This window comes from Festucalex cinctus, chromosome 2 (assembly GCF_051991245.1).
Source record: "Festucalex cinctus isolate MCC-2025b chromosome 2, RoL_Fcin_1.0, whole genome shotgun sequence".
In the NCBI taxonomy this organism is placed as follows: Eukaryota; Metazoa; Chordata; class Actinopteri; order Syngnathiformes; family Syngnathidae; genus Festucalex; species Festucalex cinctus.
In genome coordinates this window covers 31,162,779-31,182,831 of record NC_135412.1, presented here as the reverse complement: position 1 = coordinate 31,182,831, position 20,053 = coordinate 31,162,779, and the positions used below count along the sequence as shown (strand labels likewise).

The 20,053-nt window shown below is 40.0% G+C and overlaps 2 protein-coding genes across 11 annotated transcripts in view; one reads left to right on the top strand and one right to left on the bottom strand.

Annotated features, from left to right (window-relative positions):
- Positions 1 to 20,053, top strand: part of espn (espin) — a 46,565-nt gene that overhangs the window by 953 nt on the left and 25,559 nt on the right. For all 4 annotated transcript variants that reach the window (XM_077514552.1, XM_077514551.1, XM_077514549.1 and 1 more), the window contains exons 2-8: positions 547 to 740; positions 11,676 to 11,862; positions 12,039 to 12,221; positions 12,473 to 12,604; positions 15,113 to 15,377; positions 15,807 to 16,081; positions 19,861 to 20,022. In XM_077514552.1, the coding sequence (XP_077370678.1) occupies positions 547 to 740; positions 11,676 to 11,862; positions 12,039 to 12,221; positions 12,473 to 12,604; positions 15,113 to 15,377; positions 15,807 to 16,081; positions 19,861 to 20,022 (1,398 nt within the window). The remainder of the gene's footprint in view (positions 1 to 546; positions 741 to 11,675; positions 11,863 to 12,038; positions 12,222 to 12,472; positions 12,605 to 15,112; positions 15,378 to 15,806; positions 16,082 to 19,860; positions 20,023 to 20,053) is intronic.
- Positions 8,997 to 11,277, bottom strand: LOC144014551 (uncharacterized). 7 transcript variants are annotated; one of them, XR_013282491.1, is made up of 6 exons: positions 10,944 to 11,277; positions 10,715 to 10,835; positions 10,540 to 10,613; positions 10,304 to 10,381; positions 9,333 to 9,471; positions 8,997 to 9,242 (listed from the first exon to the last, which is right to left on the bottom strand). XR_013282491.1 is itself a non-coding variant. In XM_077514566.1 (5 exons), the coding sequence occupies exons 1-5, from the start codon at positions 11,016 to 11,018 to the stop codon at positions 9,851 to 9,853; spliced, it is 420 nt and encodes a 139-aa protein (XP_077370692.1). In that variant the 5' UTR covers positions 11,019 to 11,277; the 3' UTR covers positions 8,997 to 9,850. The 7 variants fall into 7 exon arrangements, 4 of the variants coding, with proteins under 4 accessions (XP_077370692.1, XP_077370693.1, XP_077370694.1 ...); XR_013282492.1 differs by having other exon boundaries at positions 9,333 to 9,447; XR_013282490.1 differs by having other exon boundaries at positions 9,333 to 10,381.

Sequence of the window (20,053 nt, the reverse complement as noted above, 5' to 3'; positions counted from 1 at the left end):
TTATTAATGGTTCTTGCTTGATAAATCAGATGGATTAAACTGTCTAGTTTGAGATTTAGTCATCTGAGTTGTGTATGTACAGTATATGATGTCTTTATCTTTTATTAAAAGTTGTACATTTTAAAATAAATTGGGTCAAAAGTAACCCAATTATGGATCAAAAATGGACCGATCCACCTTATGGGTCAATTTGACCCAACTTTCTGGGTTTGTTTTATACAAAATGACCCAATTTGTTGACCAATATTTATGAGTTGTTTTACACTAAAAGACCAATTTCTTGAGTCAAATTGACCCAATAGAGGATTGGTCCATTTTTGATCCACAGTTGGGTTATATCTGACCCAAATGTTTTAGAGAGTAGCAACAAAAAGGACAAAACTGTAAATAATGATGACATATGGTGATGTTTTAGCATTAATATCTCTGACTTTTCAGGTTATTCGTGGCTATTTTCATTATTCAAGAGGCCTAACTAATAATGACACTGTTGGATGGTTGGAATGTTGAGGACATGTTAACGCTGCCACTGTGTTTCGGTTCCAGGACAAAGACAGTTCTGGTGCCACCATTCTCCACCTGGCCGCCCGCTTCGGTCATCATGAGATCACAGACTGGCTGCTCAAGAGTGGCGAGGTGGACCCCGGGGCCGCCACTGACGCAGGCACCCTACCTGTTCACTACGCTGCTGCCAAGGGAGACCTGTCCTCACTCCGGCTGTTACTGGGGCACAGCCCAAAGTAAGAACAACAAGATGGGTTTATCCCTGCAGGGGGTTCTAAGTCCTCTTGTCAGTATTTTCAAAATAGGGGCTGTTGTTGTGACTTTAGGGACAGTGTCTTCTTCTGTCTCTTGTATCTTTTCTTCCTCAAGCCTATAAATGATCATGAATAAATATCATGATTGTGTCATGCATCATACAAGTGCAACAAGATGTGTTCACCATCATAACATGTCAAAAAACAAAACACTGTTAATTAACTTTGATATGTCAATATACGTAATGGTGATGAGACAGTCATATTTTATCTTCTTTACACTGCTTGTTGAGGTTGGTCCTTCAAAAAGCAAAACACTTTGGGAATGTTTTGCCTTTTCAGCGGTTAAGTTGATGCTCGCTAGAGTTTGGTCTTGTAAGTATGCTGAGGTCTTTCTAAATATGGTGCTGTCCCACATGATAATGGTTTTCAATCCGCACTATGCTGGCCATTTCATTTCGGAGGTTACGTTATAGTGGTGATTCTCAACCAAGTTGCTATCGTCAAATAAATTAGTAGGTTAGGAAACCCTGGTCCTCAAGAGCCACTGTCCTGCCTGTCTACACCTGATTTGATGAACGGGATCGTTATCTATAGAGCTTGCTGATGATTTGAGTCAGCTGTATTGGAGGTGGGAGACCTGGAAAACAGAAGGGACTGTGGCTCTCGAGGTCCAGTGTTCCCTACCACTGATCTATGTCAACGACATATAGTGATAGGCAGAAAAATGATAATGGATGTCCGAAGGTACACTAAATGTGTGTGCCCACCTGTCGCTATTCATACACCAGAATGAGTCATGGCTCCTTGTGAGTACATCACCTTTTGTGTTCAGGCAAACTGGCCTAGATATCAATCACACTAGATAAGTACATTTCTCAGTAGGTAGTCATATTTTTTGTGACATTTTTGTTTGGTGATGGTGATTTATTGTGCAGCATGCTGACTTTTTTTTTTTTTTTTTAAACATTTTTTTTAAGAAAAACAGACACCCTCACAAAACTGTCTTAGAATAAAAAGTGACCCAATATCTTTCCAGGAGTAAAAGTTATACTGAACTGTAATGCATCGTGGTCAAAGCGAAAGCTAAACAAACTGTATGTTCTGTTCTCAGAGTCGACTCTGCTGTACTTAGTAAACAAGTCAGGGCTGTTGCAAAAACACCAGAGTGAATAAGCTTTGGGGCTGACGCTGGCGAATGTACTTTATAGTCTGGCACTGGGCAGGCGCTAGCTGAACTTTGCTTTTTAGATTCCAGTTTTGCAATCTAAATAGGCTACCTAAATCCAGTTGAGAGTGAAACACCTTCTGAGAGGTTTATGCCTGTAAAAAAAATATTGCAACTTCCATGTGCTTCTTATGTAAGTTATTCAGAATTATGCACAATCTAGATAAGTGTTAAGAGTGGAAATTAGATGATCGATGTTGGGTGACTACTGTCCTTAATCAGTGGAGAGTCAGACCCGATCATGGTTTCCAGAGATAAGACTGGACTGAATGATTGCCATGGACACTGCTAGCACATTAGTGGGGCCGAGTTGTCCATTCTAACAAACAAACTCAGCACACACAGAGTCCCAAACACCCAAACAGCACAAATCTCACAGGTAACTTATCCCAGTCAGCGGCCGGGTCATTTGCGGTTCAGCAGGATTCGAGTCGCGACACGGACACGCCCCTTTTAGTCAGCTTACTATAAAACATGAGAGACATCTGGTTTTGCCAAGAAAGTGGAGATTTGGGGAGAAAAAAAAACAAAGCCCCTCCATTTGCACTGTTGATGAAAAGACGGAACAAATAGTACAGAGTGGACTATTGATACTGGGAACGTTAGGGGTTCAGTCTTGGAGTATGAACTTAAGCCAAGGGTCTGCAGTGTGGCTCTTTAGTCCCTCTCCTGTGGCTCCCTTTGGATCTCGAGGAAACATTGTAGAATGTATTTTTTTTTCTAAACACATTTACATTTGCATATATGAAAAATATTCTAGAAATGAATTCATGGTTTAGATCAGTGGTGGGCAAACTCAGTCCTCGAGGGCCAGAGTCCTGCAGGTTTTGGATGATTCATCAGGAAGCTCTGCATAAGACTGATAACGATCCTGTTGATTGGAATTAGCTTGTGTTGGAAGAGGGAAACCTCCAAAACCTGCAGGACTCTGGCCCTCGGGGACAGAGTTTGCCCACCCCGGTTTAGATTTTTTAAAAAGAATTATTTATTCCAAAAATGTCAGTCCAAATTTGTAAGTTGTCAGAAAAAAGAGAGATGAACGTTAGATGAAAAAGTTTTCAAAATTACCAAATGTCCAAAAAGAAAGAGGGAAAAGCAGAAGATTACCATAAAATGTCAGAGAATTGAACGAAAGAAGGCAGAACTGAAAATGTTAATATATATATATAACAAACAAAAGGAATCCCCCAAATTACCATAAAATGTACACAAAATTGCCAACTAAAATCAGATCAAAACAAGACAGAAAAGAAAATGTTCAAAATGTAACCATAAAAAGTCCAAAAACAAAAGAAATCCCAAAAGTTACCTTAAAATGTCCACAAAAAAAGTCGGAAAATTTATATTTTAAAAAGACATAAAAAATGTCAAAAAATAGCCATAAAATGTCTTTATAAAGGAGCAAGAGGCGGAAAGTGACCATACATCCATAAAATTGCCAAAAATGTCAGAAAGGCAGAAAAGTCTCAAAATGTATGAAAACGGTCTGAAAAAATGACCCAAAAAAAATAATAAAAAAAAAAATCCAAAAATGGAAGACGAAAGGCAGAAGGAAATGAATCTAGTCAATTCAAGTTTATTTATATAGCCCTTAATCACACAAAAGTCTCAAAGGGCTTCACATGATGCTGCATATTTTTCAGTTATGGTGCAGATCTAATTAGCTATTGGGCCCCCACTGCACGTTAACACACTGTTTCGTTCATCATAATGTTCCAATGTTTTGTGTTTCCAAATAGATTTTTGGGCATTTATTTGGCCTAAAAAGGTTGTTGGCCAGTGACCTAAACTAAGGTAATCTAAATGTCAGTGACATACTAGAAGCTAGAATCGGGAGGTAATGTAATTTTTTATGATGCATTTGTGTCAAAACGTTGATCCGATTCTAAAAGTAAGTAAAGTCCAGGATACATGACAATAACTGCTAGTATATTCTGCATTTTAGTATTATTTACTACTCTGGGATTGCATAACAGTGATGATTACAGCACAGTCTCTTAAATTGATTCAGCCTGAATGCATTTTATGTTGTACATGCTAAAAATGTCGCTGCCCCAATGTTTTCTAATGCCCCAGCTAGGTTGGTGCATAGCTACTGCAAATTTAATGAGCCTCAAGGACGGATAGTTCCCTGATAGCCGGGGCCCCATTCACTCTTCTCCCCCACCCCTCCTTGCTGTTTGTCACCATCTCCACAGCGACACACAGTAGCGCCAGCCTGCGATAAGCTAATGAGGAAAACAAATACGTTTGAATAGCCAAAGCTTCACCGGCCAATCACATTGTTTGCTATTGAACTTTGCAGCGGCAAGATAAGCATTCTTGTTTCAGGATTTATTACCAGCACCAAATTTGAATCCATGAGTTTTAAGAGGCAAATGGATAGCTTAGGTTTATTCTAGTTGAGAAATTGCAACATGAGTTGTGTTACATCATCAGTTTAATACTTTGGCATTGTAATTACAGAAAAACAAATTGCTGCTCAGAGGTAGTATATTAACAGATTTAAAAAAATAAAATGGTAGTAGAATTTGACGTTTAGATTCGTTGGAAGGGAGTCAAACGGTCATTAGCTTGCTTTATATTTTGAGCACGATAGCAACAAACATGTCATATTTCATACTTTAACCTATAACAAACGACAACATTACCATCAAGTAGGTCTATCTAAAGTAAAGAAAAACACACAAACAACTGCTTTATCCCAGGATCCATAGCAACAGACTTCTGCAGGTTACCAAAAATAATGACGTTAACCTATTTGTCATTTCAAGCTTTCATCAGTAAGAATAAGGAAATGGTGACATTAGTAATTTAGTAATGGAGATTCCTCCCTACTCACTATTTTAATGATTTCCTGTGAGAGCAACCAAACTAAAGTCTGCTAGGGAAACTCTTTTCATTTTAAGTGCTGCTTTTATAGCTTCCTCAACACACCTTATCACATTATCACCCAAGTATGACAATAGCGACTCTGTATGTAAAGAAATGCGATGGAATTCAGTCAATATAAGGAGGCACCCTTTCGCACCTGTTGCTGCTGCTGAATTGTTTTGAGCTGTGTTTGTAGTGTGTTGTGAGTGCACAAAATTTGAGCCATGTTGAGAATTTTGTACCTCCCCAAGTACAAGTTCTTTTGACTTTCGTTTATTGGTATATTTGTTAGCGTGGTGTTGCCATACCATCCGGAAGCTACTTTCGTGCCCAGCGCTAGTCTAGCGCAAAGCGCAGTCTAACTGTGTGCATGGGTGGAGTTTTCGTTTTTTATTTTTTATTTATTTTTTTGGTATTTTCACAGACGGACTCAAGTTGAAACCGGCCATTGTACGACATTGGGGGAGGAAACACAGCTAGCTTGTTAGCCATCCAATGGTTGTGGCTCCCCTTGTTCCTTTTGAATTCAGTGCACAAGAAGCCATGCCGTTGGCGCACACAGTATACATTTAAAAGAATCTGAGTCAGTGAGGGTCTGATGAACGTTGTTTTCATATTTATGAATAAAATGCAATGACTTTCACCACACACGTCCACGGAGCACTTGATCAAATCCACAAAAATTGCGTAACATCATCTGCACCACAAGACAGACCTGGATTTACCGAATCTAAAATCGAGTCTACTCTTTTTTTTTTTTTTTTTTTCTTTTTTTTTTTCTTTCTTTCCCCCCCCACCAAATTGTAAGATATGCCAGGGATGCGGTATAGCTATAATTCACAAACAGGCTTAACTAGACTTGCGCTGGCAAATTGTCACGTCCATCGGGGGCGTGGCATCCCCGTCTGCCGGAACAAGACTGGAGAATACTTTCCCCAGCACGAAAATGAAGATGCACCCGGTTTTTCCACCTTTCTATGAAAATAGGCAAGGCAAGTTTATTTGTATAGCACATTTCATACACAAGGCAACTCAATGTGCTTTACACGAGGAAAGACAACACATAAGCATCAAGAAACAGTAGTTAACATTCAGAGGAAAAAATAAATAAATAAAAATAGGTAACAAAATTTACTAAAAAAAAAAAAAAAAAAAATAGGGCCCTTAAAGCGAAGATTGAGTGAGATTCATGCTGATATTTTATACCTCTAGCCATGTGTCCTTTGGAGCAGATGCTAGTACATACTGGTATCATGTAGAACACTCAAATGATTGTATAATCTACTTAAAATCAATCAGTCATTATTTTTGTAACCCTCGAGTGGAACAGATGTGACACCCTGTTCAATTGGTGGCTTGTTCACCTTTCAACTCTTGTGAATTAAAGCCAGCAGGCTCACAGGCTGTGAGTCTACTGATAGCCGTTGTGCACAAAGGTGATGGCTCGTACAATCTATCATGGGTTGAGGCACAATTTAGAAAGTCTCCAAAGGGAGAGCCTCTGAAATTGTATAATTTCCATCCTGGAAATACGGTAATGTTACCACTACATGCTGCATTATTTAGGAAGGTAAAGCCAGTCAGTCAGTAAAGAGCCTATCACTTAGTTAAGTCAATTACTTTGAGATGAATTACTCTGTACCACCTCAACGTCTCTGTCTCTCTCATCCTCGCTTTCGCCCTTTCTCTCCCTCCCTCCTTTGAGTTTCCCCTTTTGGGGTGTCGTCACACAAGACTTTTGATATGCACACCTGTTCAGAAAGCACTTCTTCAGTAGTGCGAGTTCAATTCACTGAATTGAATTCAGTGGTATGAGTTGAGGTTTTCACTTGGTATAGCACACAAGTCTGAAACCTTTACGGTCAACATAGCCATTTTAGGCCAAATAAATGTCCAAAAATGTATCTGTGTATTGTGATGAATAAAGCAGTGGGGGCCCAAGAGCGAATTAGATTTGCACCATAACAGAATAATATGCAGCAATACTATACTTTTAGATGCATTTTCTTCTACATTTAGTCTTCCATTTTTTTATTTATTTTTATTTTTTTATTTATTGGTATTTCCCCCCCAAACCGACTTCGTTTTCATACATTTTGAGACTTTTCTGCCTTTGTCAAATTTCTGACATTTTTGGCAATATTATGGACATATAATGGTAATTTTACGCTTCCCTTGTTTTTTTTTGTTACCTTCTTCTGTGCCTTTTTTTAAAATGTAATTTTTTACATTTTTGTGGACATTGGTAATTGTAGAAATTTCTTCTTTTGTTTTTAGACATTGTATGGTTATATTTTGAACATTTTCTTTTCTGCCTTTAAAAAAAACAAACATACAATTTATGACTTGGCAGTTTTGTGTACATTATGTTTATTTAAGGGATTTCTTCTTTTGTTTTTGACAGTTACTTTTTGAACATTTTCTTTTCTGCCTTTTTTATTAAATTCGCTAACATTTTTGGCTATTTTGTGGACATTTTATGGTAATTTCCTGCTTTTCATATTTCTTTTTGGACATTCTTTGGTCACTTTTTGCACATGTTAGTTTTTTTTTTTTAAATGTATTATTATTATTATTATTATTATTATAATTATTATATATATATATATATTTTTTTTTTTTTTACTTTTTTCATTTACTGTTCATATCTCTTTTTCTGACAACTTACAAACTTGGACTGTGACATTTTTTTAATATTTAATATAGTCAACATATATAATATAATATATTTTTAAAAAAATCTACACAATTACTTTATTTCAAGAATATTTTTTTGTAAATGTTATTATTATTAATATTATTATTATTATTATTATCTAGAATTTTTCTTTGAGATCTGAAGGTTGCAGGTTTAAGACCCTTGGTGTACGGGCAGCTCTATTTTAACATTTACCTCAATAAACCAGCAAGCTAGGTCAGACTAGAACACGAATAATAATAAGCAGTCTCGTGTGTTGCATTTAGACAGTACATACACTTATCCACCTGTCGCTGCACTTTAGTCAGTGGCGCATTGGCCTTGAGCTACATCCAATCAAGTGAAAGTTTGGCTGGATAAGGTTTGTCTCGACAAGATTGGAGCACCGCCTTTCACTTTTTTCACCTTGCCTGTGACTCACATACTCGGGCCACCTTCAACGGTGGTAACCCTTCATTAAGAATAAAGCCTGTCTGGCAAAGCCACTGGAGTGGTAATCTTCTTAGGAGACGCATTGCTCATTTGTCAGTGTCCAGATAAAGAACAACTTTATAGGATTTGGTGGGGAAGTGCCTGGTCACTCCCTGACCTCCCTGTGTGGGACAAGGATAGATACATGCTATGGAATTTTTCCTGGGATGTCTGGCTAGCACAGGTCAGGATTTCGTGTATCACTGGCAACTACTCACAAAATAGGACAGTTATGGCTGTATAGACAAAGCATTATCCTGATGCAAGAAGCACTGACGCTATAGGTGAGTGCAGATGGAGGCATCAGGTTGAAAATACAAATCTGGCATCAGTTCAACTGTGATTGTGTACAAGCAATGACCTAAGTAAGCATTTTGGGGGTTTTAAGCAGTCACACAGGTTTCCTCCTGTTTCTTTTCAGGGACTCAGTCTCATTCACGACGCTTGCTAGGCCTTAAGGTGATTGCTGACATCAGAAAATAAGCAGCTGTATGTTTGGATGTGAAATGCACACTGGGTATCGTATACACATTGGTTGGTAGGGAGATGAGCTCGGGGTTGACTCTAATCAAGCAAAGGAATTGATCAGTTTGCTTACAACAATGACATTAGTCCATTATTTCTAGCAACTAGTGATGGGTTGATGAGGCATCGTGAAGCGTGTTGACACAATGTGTTGACACTGGGTTGATACTGTGTCACTGAATACTTGCACCTGCTGGAATTTAAAAGTCTCTGCGGGCAAGCCACTTGACAGTGTGAACTGGCACTGATTAGATGACCTAGTATATACAATAATAACATTTAAGTATTAGCATTCGTATTGTATTATTCCATATCTTTAAATGTGAACATGTATCATAATGACAAAAAATATCTAAGTGAGAATCATGTGAATGAAGACACTTGTCAACTATAGTCTTCACAAGTTTTTATTCAAAAAAATAAGTTTCCAATGTTTTAAAAGTCAGCCTGTTCCGTTTCTTGGAGGCTATCTCTCCTGATGTGGAGAACGCGCGCTCACAAGGCACCGAGGACGCTGGTGTGCACAGGAACTCTTTTGCAAGAACAAAAAGGTTCGGATAGCCAGTCTTCTGGCTCTTCCAATATGCGAGTGGGTCTTGCGTTTGTCCAATATTGCCCTCCGCCAAAGAGCTCTGCACTTCTGATATAGCGTCAGTTGTTGCACTTCTACCACTTCATCGTCCAAATGCTGCCACAGGCCATCAAAACAATAAAAAATGACAAAATTGGCATTTTAGTACAATTTCCAAAAACAAACAAATAATGATGAATAACATGCCGGATGTTGTTGCAGGGAGCTGTGATGATGGTCCGGCTGTGCCTCATTTGTGCGCCCGATGACAAGCACACACTCAGACCGCAGTCTGGTGATGGCCTCGGTGCACCTGGAGGGACTGCGTAACCCAAGTGATTTGAATCTGGGGTCCAGAAGTGTTGCTAATGTTAATACACTTATAGACTCCAGACTGGAAGCAGTGTCTGTGACACGACGCTTCAGGTGATGCAGTTGTATGGCTGGCTGTGTGTGCAAGGTTGAAGCGTGCCGCTCAAGTGCAATATAGAGCATTTTCATCATTAGGATGACCTTTGAACCTGACACTCTCCTCTTCAGACAACTCCACTGTAGCTTTATGGAATGGAGCAAGCACTAGAAGTGCTTCTCTTATGATGTTGAACTCATCAGCTGTCAGTGGAGTCAAATGTGTCTTTAGAGAGGCCAGAGATACCCTCACCGGTTCCCTCTCATCATGCAGCCTTGACAGCATTTCATAGGTACTGTTCCAGCGTGTTGGCACCTCATTGATGAGTTTCAGAGTTGACCGTCCCATCTGTTGCTGCACCTGAGCCAGCTTCTCCTTGCCTGTAGTGCTAGAATGAAAATAAGTGACTATGTGCCTAGCTTTGTTTCTGATGGCTGTAAGTGCAGGGATCTGATCACATGATTTTCGAACTATTAAATTAAGACTATGTGCAATGCAAATTGAGTGGCGGATTTGGAGGTGTCTAGCGGATGCTATCATGTTTGGCGCAGCGTCGGTCACAATACACTTTTACTTTATTGGTTATGGCCCAGTCCTCCATCGTGCCCCTTTTGACCTGGGCCAAATTGTCAACAGTGTGACTCTGTGGAAAGTATTTCACACCCAACACTGATGAACACAACTGCAAATTGTCATTAATGTAGTGACAGGTCAGAGCCAAGTAAGCCTCCATGTTCAAAGAGGTCCACATGTCAATTGTTATACTCACTGCCACAGCTTGCTGTACTTCCTTTTTCACATGTTCCCGTTCCTCCTGGTATTTGTTGGCCACCATTTGTTTGATGGTCTGAAAATTAAAATAATAGCAAATCAATACATATAACTTAAAGATGAAATAAATTGCCTATATCAACTAGCCTACTACTTTATGTAACTTCCACACCTTGTTGGCAAAACATATGAGGGTTCAAGGACATTAATAAGTTCCTTGAACCCTTCACTAACCACAGTGCTGAGGGACTGGCAGTCCTTCAGAATGAAGTTCAGCTGTGCCTCATCAAGCAACTGCTTCCTGGAAGCTTGATTATTAAATATGAAGTGGAGAATAATTCATTGGTAATTAGTACAGATTCACAATTAATTATTAACAAAGCAAGAAAGTCAAAAATTGCCTGTATACCTGAACTTATCCTGGGTGTATCAGGCACGTCACTGTCATGCTTGGCCCGATAATGCCTCAGCATTGAGGAGGTGCTTTTGTTTGTAAAGGACAACTCTGATGAACAAATGTGACATTTCACCTGCAAAAATAATGTAAATGACAAATTAAGAGTTACCTTGAAATTGATTTGAATTAGAATGGAACAAGTCAAACATCAGAGAGGAAACAAGGAGTTTGAAATGAATACCTTATTTTCAGAAAGGAGTTCAAAATGATCCCACACGGCAGGCGACTTTCTTTTCCCCTGGGCCTGCTCCATCATTCACAACAACGTCCACAAGGAACTATACGAGTGTTTCAGGAGTTGAATCCCATTGACAGATGCACTTCCTTATAAACACTTCACTGAGTTGAGCACGTTCTTGCCGGGTCGACGCAGTTCAAACATCGGTCACGTGATTTTGTTAAAGCGGTACGCGCACCGACTCTATGTGTTCGGCGCGTGCATCGGCTAAAAGGGGTTGCGGGATACATCACTAATAGCAACATTATTTTTTTTTTTGGGGGGGGGGGGGGGGTTGGAAAAAAGATGCCAATGCAGGAATGTATTTTTTACTGTTTGAGCCACTATAGTATCAGTGGAACCGTCCAACCTCCTAGAATCATAAATAATCTGTTCTTCATATGGAGAAACAAATACAGTGATCACCGATACTGTATAATATTTACTTCTGTTTACCTGTTTAATCTTGTTTGAGGTCTGCGGTCTATAATAGTAGCTACAAATGTCTTGTTGGCGCAACAGTATCAGAAAAGACAATCTATGGTCAAACAGGTTAAATGGCTTAATTAAACAGTTAAGCCTGCTATTTCCTTTGTTCAATAGAAGAACAGATGACATGCTGCAACATATTTTACATCCAGATTTAAAATCTGGCTTTCAAAAATCTTAACTTCTTTTTCTCTCCTCCAACTATAGTTTTATCAACTCCCAAACTAAGAATGGTGCCACACCGCTCTACCTGGCTTGCCAGGAGGGCCATTTGGAGGTCATCCAGTACTTGGTCAAGGACTGTGGAGCTGATCCACTCATCAGAGCCAATGATGGGATGACACCGCTGCACGCTGCTTCCCAAATGGGCCACAACACCGTCATTGTCTGGCTGGTATGTACGGATGGAACCATTTTGTAAACAAATCAAAGTAATGTATCAATACTGCATATCGACACAGTGTCACTTTTCGACGAGAAAATCTAGGCAGCAGTATCATTTCTCTTACTTAAACAACTTTAATCTGAAATTGTTGATATTTTAAAACAAGACCACAAGTGTTTCTCCAGATGAGATTCACAGAGCTCAGTCTGATGGACAAGGATAGCGACGGGGCCACAGCCATGCACTTTGCAGCCAGTAGCGGTCACGCAAAAGTTCTCAGCTGGTTGCTGCTGCACGGTGGCGAGATGGTCACCGACAACTGGGGAGGGACCCCACTTCATGACGCTGCAGAGAATGGGGAACTTGAGGTGAGTAGTTCTGTTACTTTCCTTGTGCAATTAAATGGTGCAGAAATGAAGGCCTTGTTCCTTCCTTCACAAACATTGTGTGATGACATTGAACTGAAAACCTAAGTCCATCTCTGCGGCGCACCTGATAATTGGGTGACAGAAAGTAGACTACAATTTTGACCAGATAAAAGTAGGTCTAAGTTGTGGTGCATTGTTGACTAAAAGTGCTAACTGTACTAAACTAATGTATGACTCGTGTCCCTCCTCAGTGCTGTCAGATTCTGGTGGTCAATGAGGTGGATATGAGCATTAGGGACCAGGATGGCTTCACAGGGGCTGACCTGGCTGCATACAACGGACACTTACAGTGCGCCAAGTATTTGTGCACTGTCAAGAACATGGTGAGCAATGACATGAAACTGAGATTTCTCTTTCCGTTCCTTTGGGGGTAAGCATAGAAAACGTCTGAGTGAGGAAAGGGCATACTAACTAAGATGTGTGATTTATTCTGTTGCTTTGAATGGCATGTCACGAAATCGTTCAATCATGTTTATCAATCTGATATTATGTATATCCATCCATCCATCCATCCATCCATTGTCTTGACCGCTTATTCCTCATAAGGGTCGCGGGGGGTGCTGGAGCCTATCTCAGCTGGCTTTGGGCAGTAGGCGGGGTACACCCTGAAGTGGTTGCCAGCCAATCGCAGGGCACACAGAGACAAACAACCATCCACACTCACAGGCACAGCTAGGGACAATTCGGAGCACCCAATTAACCTGCCATGCATGTCTTTGGAATGTGGGAGGAGACCGGAGTACCCGGAGAAGACCCACGCAGGCACGGGGAGAACATGCAAACTCCACCCAGGAAGGCCGGAGCCTGGACTCGAACCCGAATCCTCAGTACTGGGAGGCGGACGTGCTAACCAGTATCCACCGCGCCGCCCAATATTATGTATAATATAACTTAAATATTGTTTTATTAAAGTTAAAGCTATGTATACAGGACTGTCTCAGAAAATTAGAATATTGTGATGAAGTCCATTATTTTCTGTAATGCAATTAAATAAGCAAAAATGTCATGCATTCTGGATTCATTAAAAGTGAACTGAAATATTGCAAGCCCTTTTATTGTTTTACTGTTGCTAATTATGGCTCTTTTTTTTTTTTTTTTACCTGGTCTGAGGAAATATTGTAATATTTTGAGATAGGATATTTGAGTTTTCTTAAGCTGTAAGCCATAATCAGCAATATTAAAATGATAAAAGGCTTGCAATATTTCAGTTGATTTGTAATGAATCCAGAATGTATGACATTTTTGCTTATTTAACTGCATTACAGACAATAATGGACTTTATCACAATATTTGAATTTTCTGAGACAGTCCTGTATATTTTTCTAGGACAATACATCTGATATCCAAGTAGGCATGCTATATATTTTAAATGATATCCAACTCAAGATGGCCTGAGGACAAAGTTCAACTTAGATAACTGATATACGGTGTAGAGATTGCGGCTCTACGTTAAAGCAAAAAGTTTGATTTAGCTGATTTATATTGATGTGAAGAAATGGTATTATCTGAAGTAGGGCTGCTCGATTATGGGGACAAAAATAATAATCACAATTATTTTGGCAAAAATTGAAATCACAATTGTTCAAAACAATTTACTTATTTTTTGGTACAACACAAGAAATTGTTTAAGCATTTAAAAATATAAAGACCAATTTAAAAAAAATAGGAACACTATAATTACGCAAGTTCCTTTTGGGCCAAACAAAATTTATGATATTTATTTATTTAATTTATTTATTTATGTTGGAAAATATGCAGTATGTGGACTGTGCGGTAGGATGATTATTATTTATCATTATGTTTTGGTACAATAGAAAATGTTTAAACCTAAAAAACAAAAATTATTAAGACAAATAAAATTCTTTGGGGGGGGGGGGTCGTGTCGCAGACGGGGTCGTGTCGCAGACGGGGCTCACTCACACAAGTTTACATGTGTGAGTGAGTGAGTGAGTGAGTGAGTGAATGGAAAAAAAAATCCGTGCATGGTGTCAAGTTGCCGCGGGAGTGATGTCATGCAGCCGACAAACTTGTCCCGTCTGCGACACCTCCCCCCGCCACCCCCCGCTCTGCGATTGGCTGGAGGGGTAAACAACTGTCTGTCCACAGAAACGTTGAAAAAAAAAAACACAACATGGCAAAATACAGGATGGGGGGTCTGGGGGTTTAGGAAAAAAATCACCACCACGTATTAACAGAAGCCCAGAGGTGTACATTGTGAAGGAGTTCAGGGGTATAAATCCTGTATTTATATAGTGCATTTTCCTGAATGAAAACGGAAGACTGTGCATGCCTTTAAGGTCCGCATGTGCCACAACCAACAGTATGCTACAAATCATCACAAATAGTCCAAGCCTGATCCAATATGTCCACCAGGGCCAAAATGTAGCATTACAAAACACGTGTCAGCTCAGCGCAAATGCTGTATTAACGCTTGAACAATAAAACTCCCAATAGGCCTGTCGAATAATAACTCTTCTGCAATCAGGTGTGTAGGAAACATATTCACCCTCTTGTACTCGCTGTCATTAGGGAGAGAGTGTGTGTCTGATGTGGGAAAAGTAGAGGGCCCCAGAGCCTTTCTGACCAGCTGTGAGATGTTTCATTAGTGGAGCGTAATTAAACCGATACTGTGGTTGTAGTACATTAAAAAAAAATGGCAGTACAATTCAAAGAAGGATTTGAAATAAAACAATTGAGATGTGATTCAAGGGTAGACTTTTAATTTAAAATGTTTCATTTAAAATATGGCATTTAACCCCATTTTATGCTGTGTACATCCCTTGTCAAACAAATGTGTCAACTGTCAATACAGAATGTTTGCGTCCTTTCAGAGTGTGGAGCACCGTGTCTTGTCTCGGGACCCCTCGCTTGACCTCGAGTACAAGGAACCTGAAAACAAGCAGCAGGATTCGGGCCTCTCGTCCCCAAACACCACCATGCCCCCGACCAGCCAAGCCTCCCACTTTGACATTAGTTCGCCAGCCAGCTCCTTGTCCAACTACGGCTCGGCCAACTCCAGCCAGTCGGGCACCGGGGAGAAGAGGAACAGTTTAACGTTGTCTCGAGGCCCACAGCTGAACATAGGCGCACACACAGGTCAACTTCTATACTCATACAAATTATAATCTTCTTACGTTTCATCTCCAAGTGCTTTCAAAGGTTGCCTAAGGTGAATGTAACTCCATCCAAAAGTGTGCACCATTCAGTAATGATAGAATGTCATACAATATTGATCTGTTCTCAATAGTGGACTCTTTATGTAGCCAGGTAAAATCTTGAACTCGCTTGCCTTAGTTTTAATTGACAGGTGCAATACTGGTGCTGCTCTCTAGTGGCCAAAAAGTAGATTGAGGCTTCAAGTAAGTTATGACAGGTATTTTTGGAGCATTTAAGATATCACTGAATGGAGTTTTCTTGCTCTTATCCATGTTATGGTTCATGGGATGAAATTTTAGTTCACCTATTTTTAAAATAGTGCAACAGCGTATATGGGAATAAACTAAATGGTCTGTTTCTTTGTTTCAGGTGCATCAGAGAAGGCCATCGCTGACATGCAAGCGTACATGGACATGCTAAACCCAGACATCGACCCAGACAAGCCCAAGGCGAGTCACGACTCTGGTTCAACGCTACCACCACCACCCACGTACCCACCCCCACCTCCCCCACATTCTCCTCCCACCCCTCCGCCACCCCCGGGCTATCCAGCGCCAAAAACCCCTCAGGTGGCCTCATCGGCGGAGTTTCTGAAAGTGAAAAGCAACCTGCGCCACGTGGAGGGCAACAACAGGAAAAAGGAGGTAAAGACAGTAATGGGAAAAAAAAAAACTATATGGACAGAAGTAAGTGTGACTCTTAAAGGTGTGTGGATAAATTCTTCTTGTATGGAGACTGCAAGATGGTGGAACGTGTCAACATGCTAGATTTATACATTGAGGATTAGGAGCTCTGTTCTACAATAGTTTAATCGTTTAATAGTTAGAGTTAAGTTGATAAAGTTAGTTAATAAGTAGCCAAAAGTGTTTGATAGTGTTGAGGTATGGACTCTCACATTTTTCCTCACCAAACTCAGACAACCATGGATAATAATATGGAGAATAAAGATTTAGGGACGACAACTAAGGGCTAAACCTCATTTTTGAATAAGAAACAAATATTGCAATGACCTGATCAAAAATCCAATCTTCTATGTACCGGTACACAAAATGCCTGTTTGTCTTAAATATCGTTCATGAATCTGCATCAATGAGCACTTCTCCTTCGCTGAGACAATCCATCCTTTAAAGGTGTGACATATCCAGATGCTGATTGGACAGCATGATTATGGTACAGGTGCGCTTTTGCATGCAGTTACCGTACACGTGTGGGATGTTGTATTTATCTTTTCGTTTGGTGTATTTAAAGCGGAAGTCAACATGAACATTTCTTGACAATAATATATTATATGTGACCTCACTAGTCTAAACATGACATTCTGATTAATATTACATTGGAATATGTGGAATATGAGTTTTGAAGCAAAATTCAGCCGTTTTTATCAATATCAAAAGGCGGTCATTTTGCCACTTGCTGTCATGTAAAAATGACATCACAGTTGCTCAGGCAACGACCAATCACAGCTCACTTGTTTTCTGAAGCTTTACTGTGATTGGTTGTTACCTGAGACCTAAGCAACTGTGATGTCATTTTCACTCGACAGGAAGTGGCAAAGTGTGACCGCTTTCTGATATTGATGAAAACGGCTGGATTTTGCTGCTTAACTCACATTCCACTACGCTATATTAACCACAGTACTGTATTTAGACTAGTGTAGCTGCAGAGAACACATATTATTGTCAGGTTTTTTTTTTTTTTCTTTCTTTCTTTTTTGGGGGGGGTTGACTTGCCCTTTAATGGATGATTGCTGAGTACATCCAAAGTAACCAAGTACAAATGTCATGTAATGACTGGCCTGAGTGGTTGGGATACATTTGTCACTAGCTGCCTCATCAGTTGGACTGTTGCTCTTATATAACAGTGGTCACAACAAAGATGTTATTGTGTTAGCATTGCTCACAAGGCTAATGAAGACGCTCATTACTGAGGCAAGCCGATGAGTTGACACACTGTGCTCACTGTGATGGGTATGAACTCAATTACTGTAATTAATCTGGCCACAGATCACTCAACAGTGTGTTTAAAGCCTAACACAGGTAAAATCGGCATCAACACTACCAATAAGTGATAAGAATTGCTTTGCTTAAGTGGTTTATCACTCAGGTCTTATTATATTAAACATATTAGAATTTCACTTACGAATGAGAAAACACTCATTCAAGATGGAAAGTACACGACTATGTACTGTAAATCATTACATGACATGACGTTGTTGTGCATAGATGTCAGTTAGGTGGAGTGAAAGTGTCCCAATGTTCATGTCTCCGGGTGAGCTATGTGTGTGCGTGCGCATCAATCGTGTGGGAGGGAGGATTTTAATTAGTCTCGCTCCTTCTACTCTTTTTACCCAGAAGACCAGCCAAGCCGAGTCCTCATTAACAATTTAAGCTAAGCTTCTCCTTGGGACTGCACACAGAATGTGAGCATGCACAATTCTATTTATTTTGGGTGATATAGTAACACCTAGGGAACGCTTAGCACATCCAGGTGATCAGATGAACTTGCAGATGACTCACCTCATTTGCGTTGACTCATTTTTGACTCGTTTTGTGTGACTCTGGCAAACAAATGACTGTTTTGCCTCTTACAATTGTAAGTCTTGGAAGCTTTACAGCTGTCTTTCTCTTACTTGCATTGTGCTGTTCAAAGTAACATTATTATTATTATTATTATTATTATCAGTGCTACGGTGAGGGAAGCACCTGGGTGCCTTTACACAACTAGGGAAGTGGGCCAATGGCTGTGGAGTGCAGCCACTGGTGACATCATCGCAAGGCCGGCCCATCAGTTTATTGATGAGACCTTTGCGTAAAGTGAGAGGGGCAGGTAGAGTGACAGGTGTAGCGCTGAGCGGAGAGAAGCGGTGACGCTCTGGATCTGGTGACAGCTACACTCTGTGCTCGCTTTGCTGGGCTTTGTGGCCGAGACTGTCGAGGCGACCGGAAAAGTCCAAGAGACGCTAGATGTCAAGGTAAGGCGTTAAAGACCAAGGGCTCTGTAGTCCATAATGACAGGGGTGTTTAGGTTTTATTATATTTACGGATGTTTTTATGTTGGTGGGTTACAATTTGTAGCAGATAAATAGTGAATGTGTTGCGTTGTTTATGTTTAAACGGTGCTTATTGGCGTTACTGTTTCACATGGTCGTTTTGAGGAATCGTAACACAAGTTAACTCGAGCAAAAAGTGCAGTCTAAACTTATACAATGTATACCTCAAGTACATTACTGTACGCAATAAAGGCTGTCGACATGTTTCTCTGTCTTGAGATGTGAACGATGTGTAGTGGGGTTGGGTTGAGGGATGGTAGTTTAGTTGTTCAAAAGGTTTCTATTGTTGTCCCATCTCTGTGGAGGGTGCTAATCAAACCATCCTGTATACACCGCTCACGTTACCATCCTACCTCCCCGACGATTGCACAGTCAACAAAAGTTACGAGGCTCATCAGTTCTCAACAAGACAGCGCAAAAAAGAGAGAGCGAGGTCAGGGGTCAGCTGTCATCTTAGTTTAATACTGGACACCCGCTGGCTGTCTGGGAGTATTTTCAAGTAAGAACATTAAGCGGAAGTCGAAATACTGTGGACAAGAATGTATAAAATACATAAATGCTGTTACTGTCCAATGAAATGTGCGTCATGAAAACACTCCAGGTTCTAGAATCTGGTCATGGGCCAAAAAAAGATTAACACAAACTCAGAGTTCATACCACTGTCACGCATCAGGTCATGTAAGACGTCCATACAGTGAGGAATGATCAACTCTACACATCTCTCACACTTATCGCCAAAGTTGGATAGTTACGTTAAGTAAAACTCCACTGCCTTTCATGTCGTCAGTTGTTCGTCTTTTATTGTCAATGTTGAATTATTAACATTGATTAACTTCTATTTGTATGACTTGTTTGATGATGATGATTAACTTGTATGATTACTAATAATTCATGTTAAAAATTTCATTGAGACTTAAATGGCTGACCGTTAAAACTCCAGGAGATACTGTAGATGAAAGGGAAAGTGAAAGTCATCTGTGGCTCTTACTTCAAACTGTAATAAACGCTCATGCTGCTGATGTCATATGATTCTTACCTGAAACACAAATCCCAACGGTGCACTGCAGCTGAATACAAGCCTTGTTCAGCTATTAAAATAAAGCTGCTTTGTGCACCAAAGAGTGCTAATCTGGAAAGAAAAGCCATTAAGCACTCATGTTCAAAACCTTTCAGCAGAATTGTTGAGTGAAATTGTAATTAAAGAAAATATATATATATATATATATATATATATATATATATATACTGGCTTTCCTTTAAATCTAATAATGAAACACATTGGCAACTGTATGTGTATGCTAAGTGCTAAATTTTATGGCAACTTTAAGAAATAGAAATTGCTTAATTTTTTTTTCTTTTTTTCTTTGTCTTAAGCTGTTGACGGTGGGAGAAAACCCCGACAAATTACGGCGTGTTGACTCAAACAGAAAGTCGAGGAGCTTCAATAAGCAGCCAAGCACTGGGGACTACTACAAGACACTGGGGAGTGACTCCGCCGAGCTCCGTGGGAGCAAAGTCATGGCACCAAAGGAGGAGGTAACCATCGCAAAGTTAGCATGTAACTGCA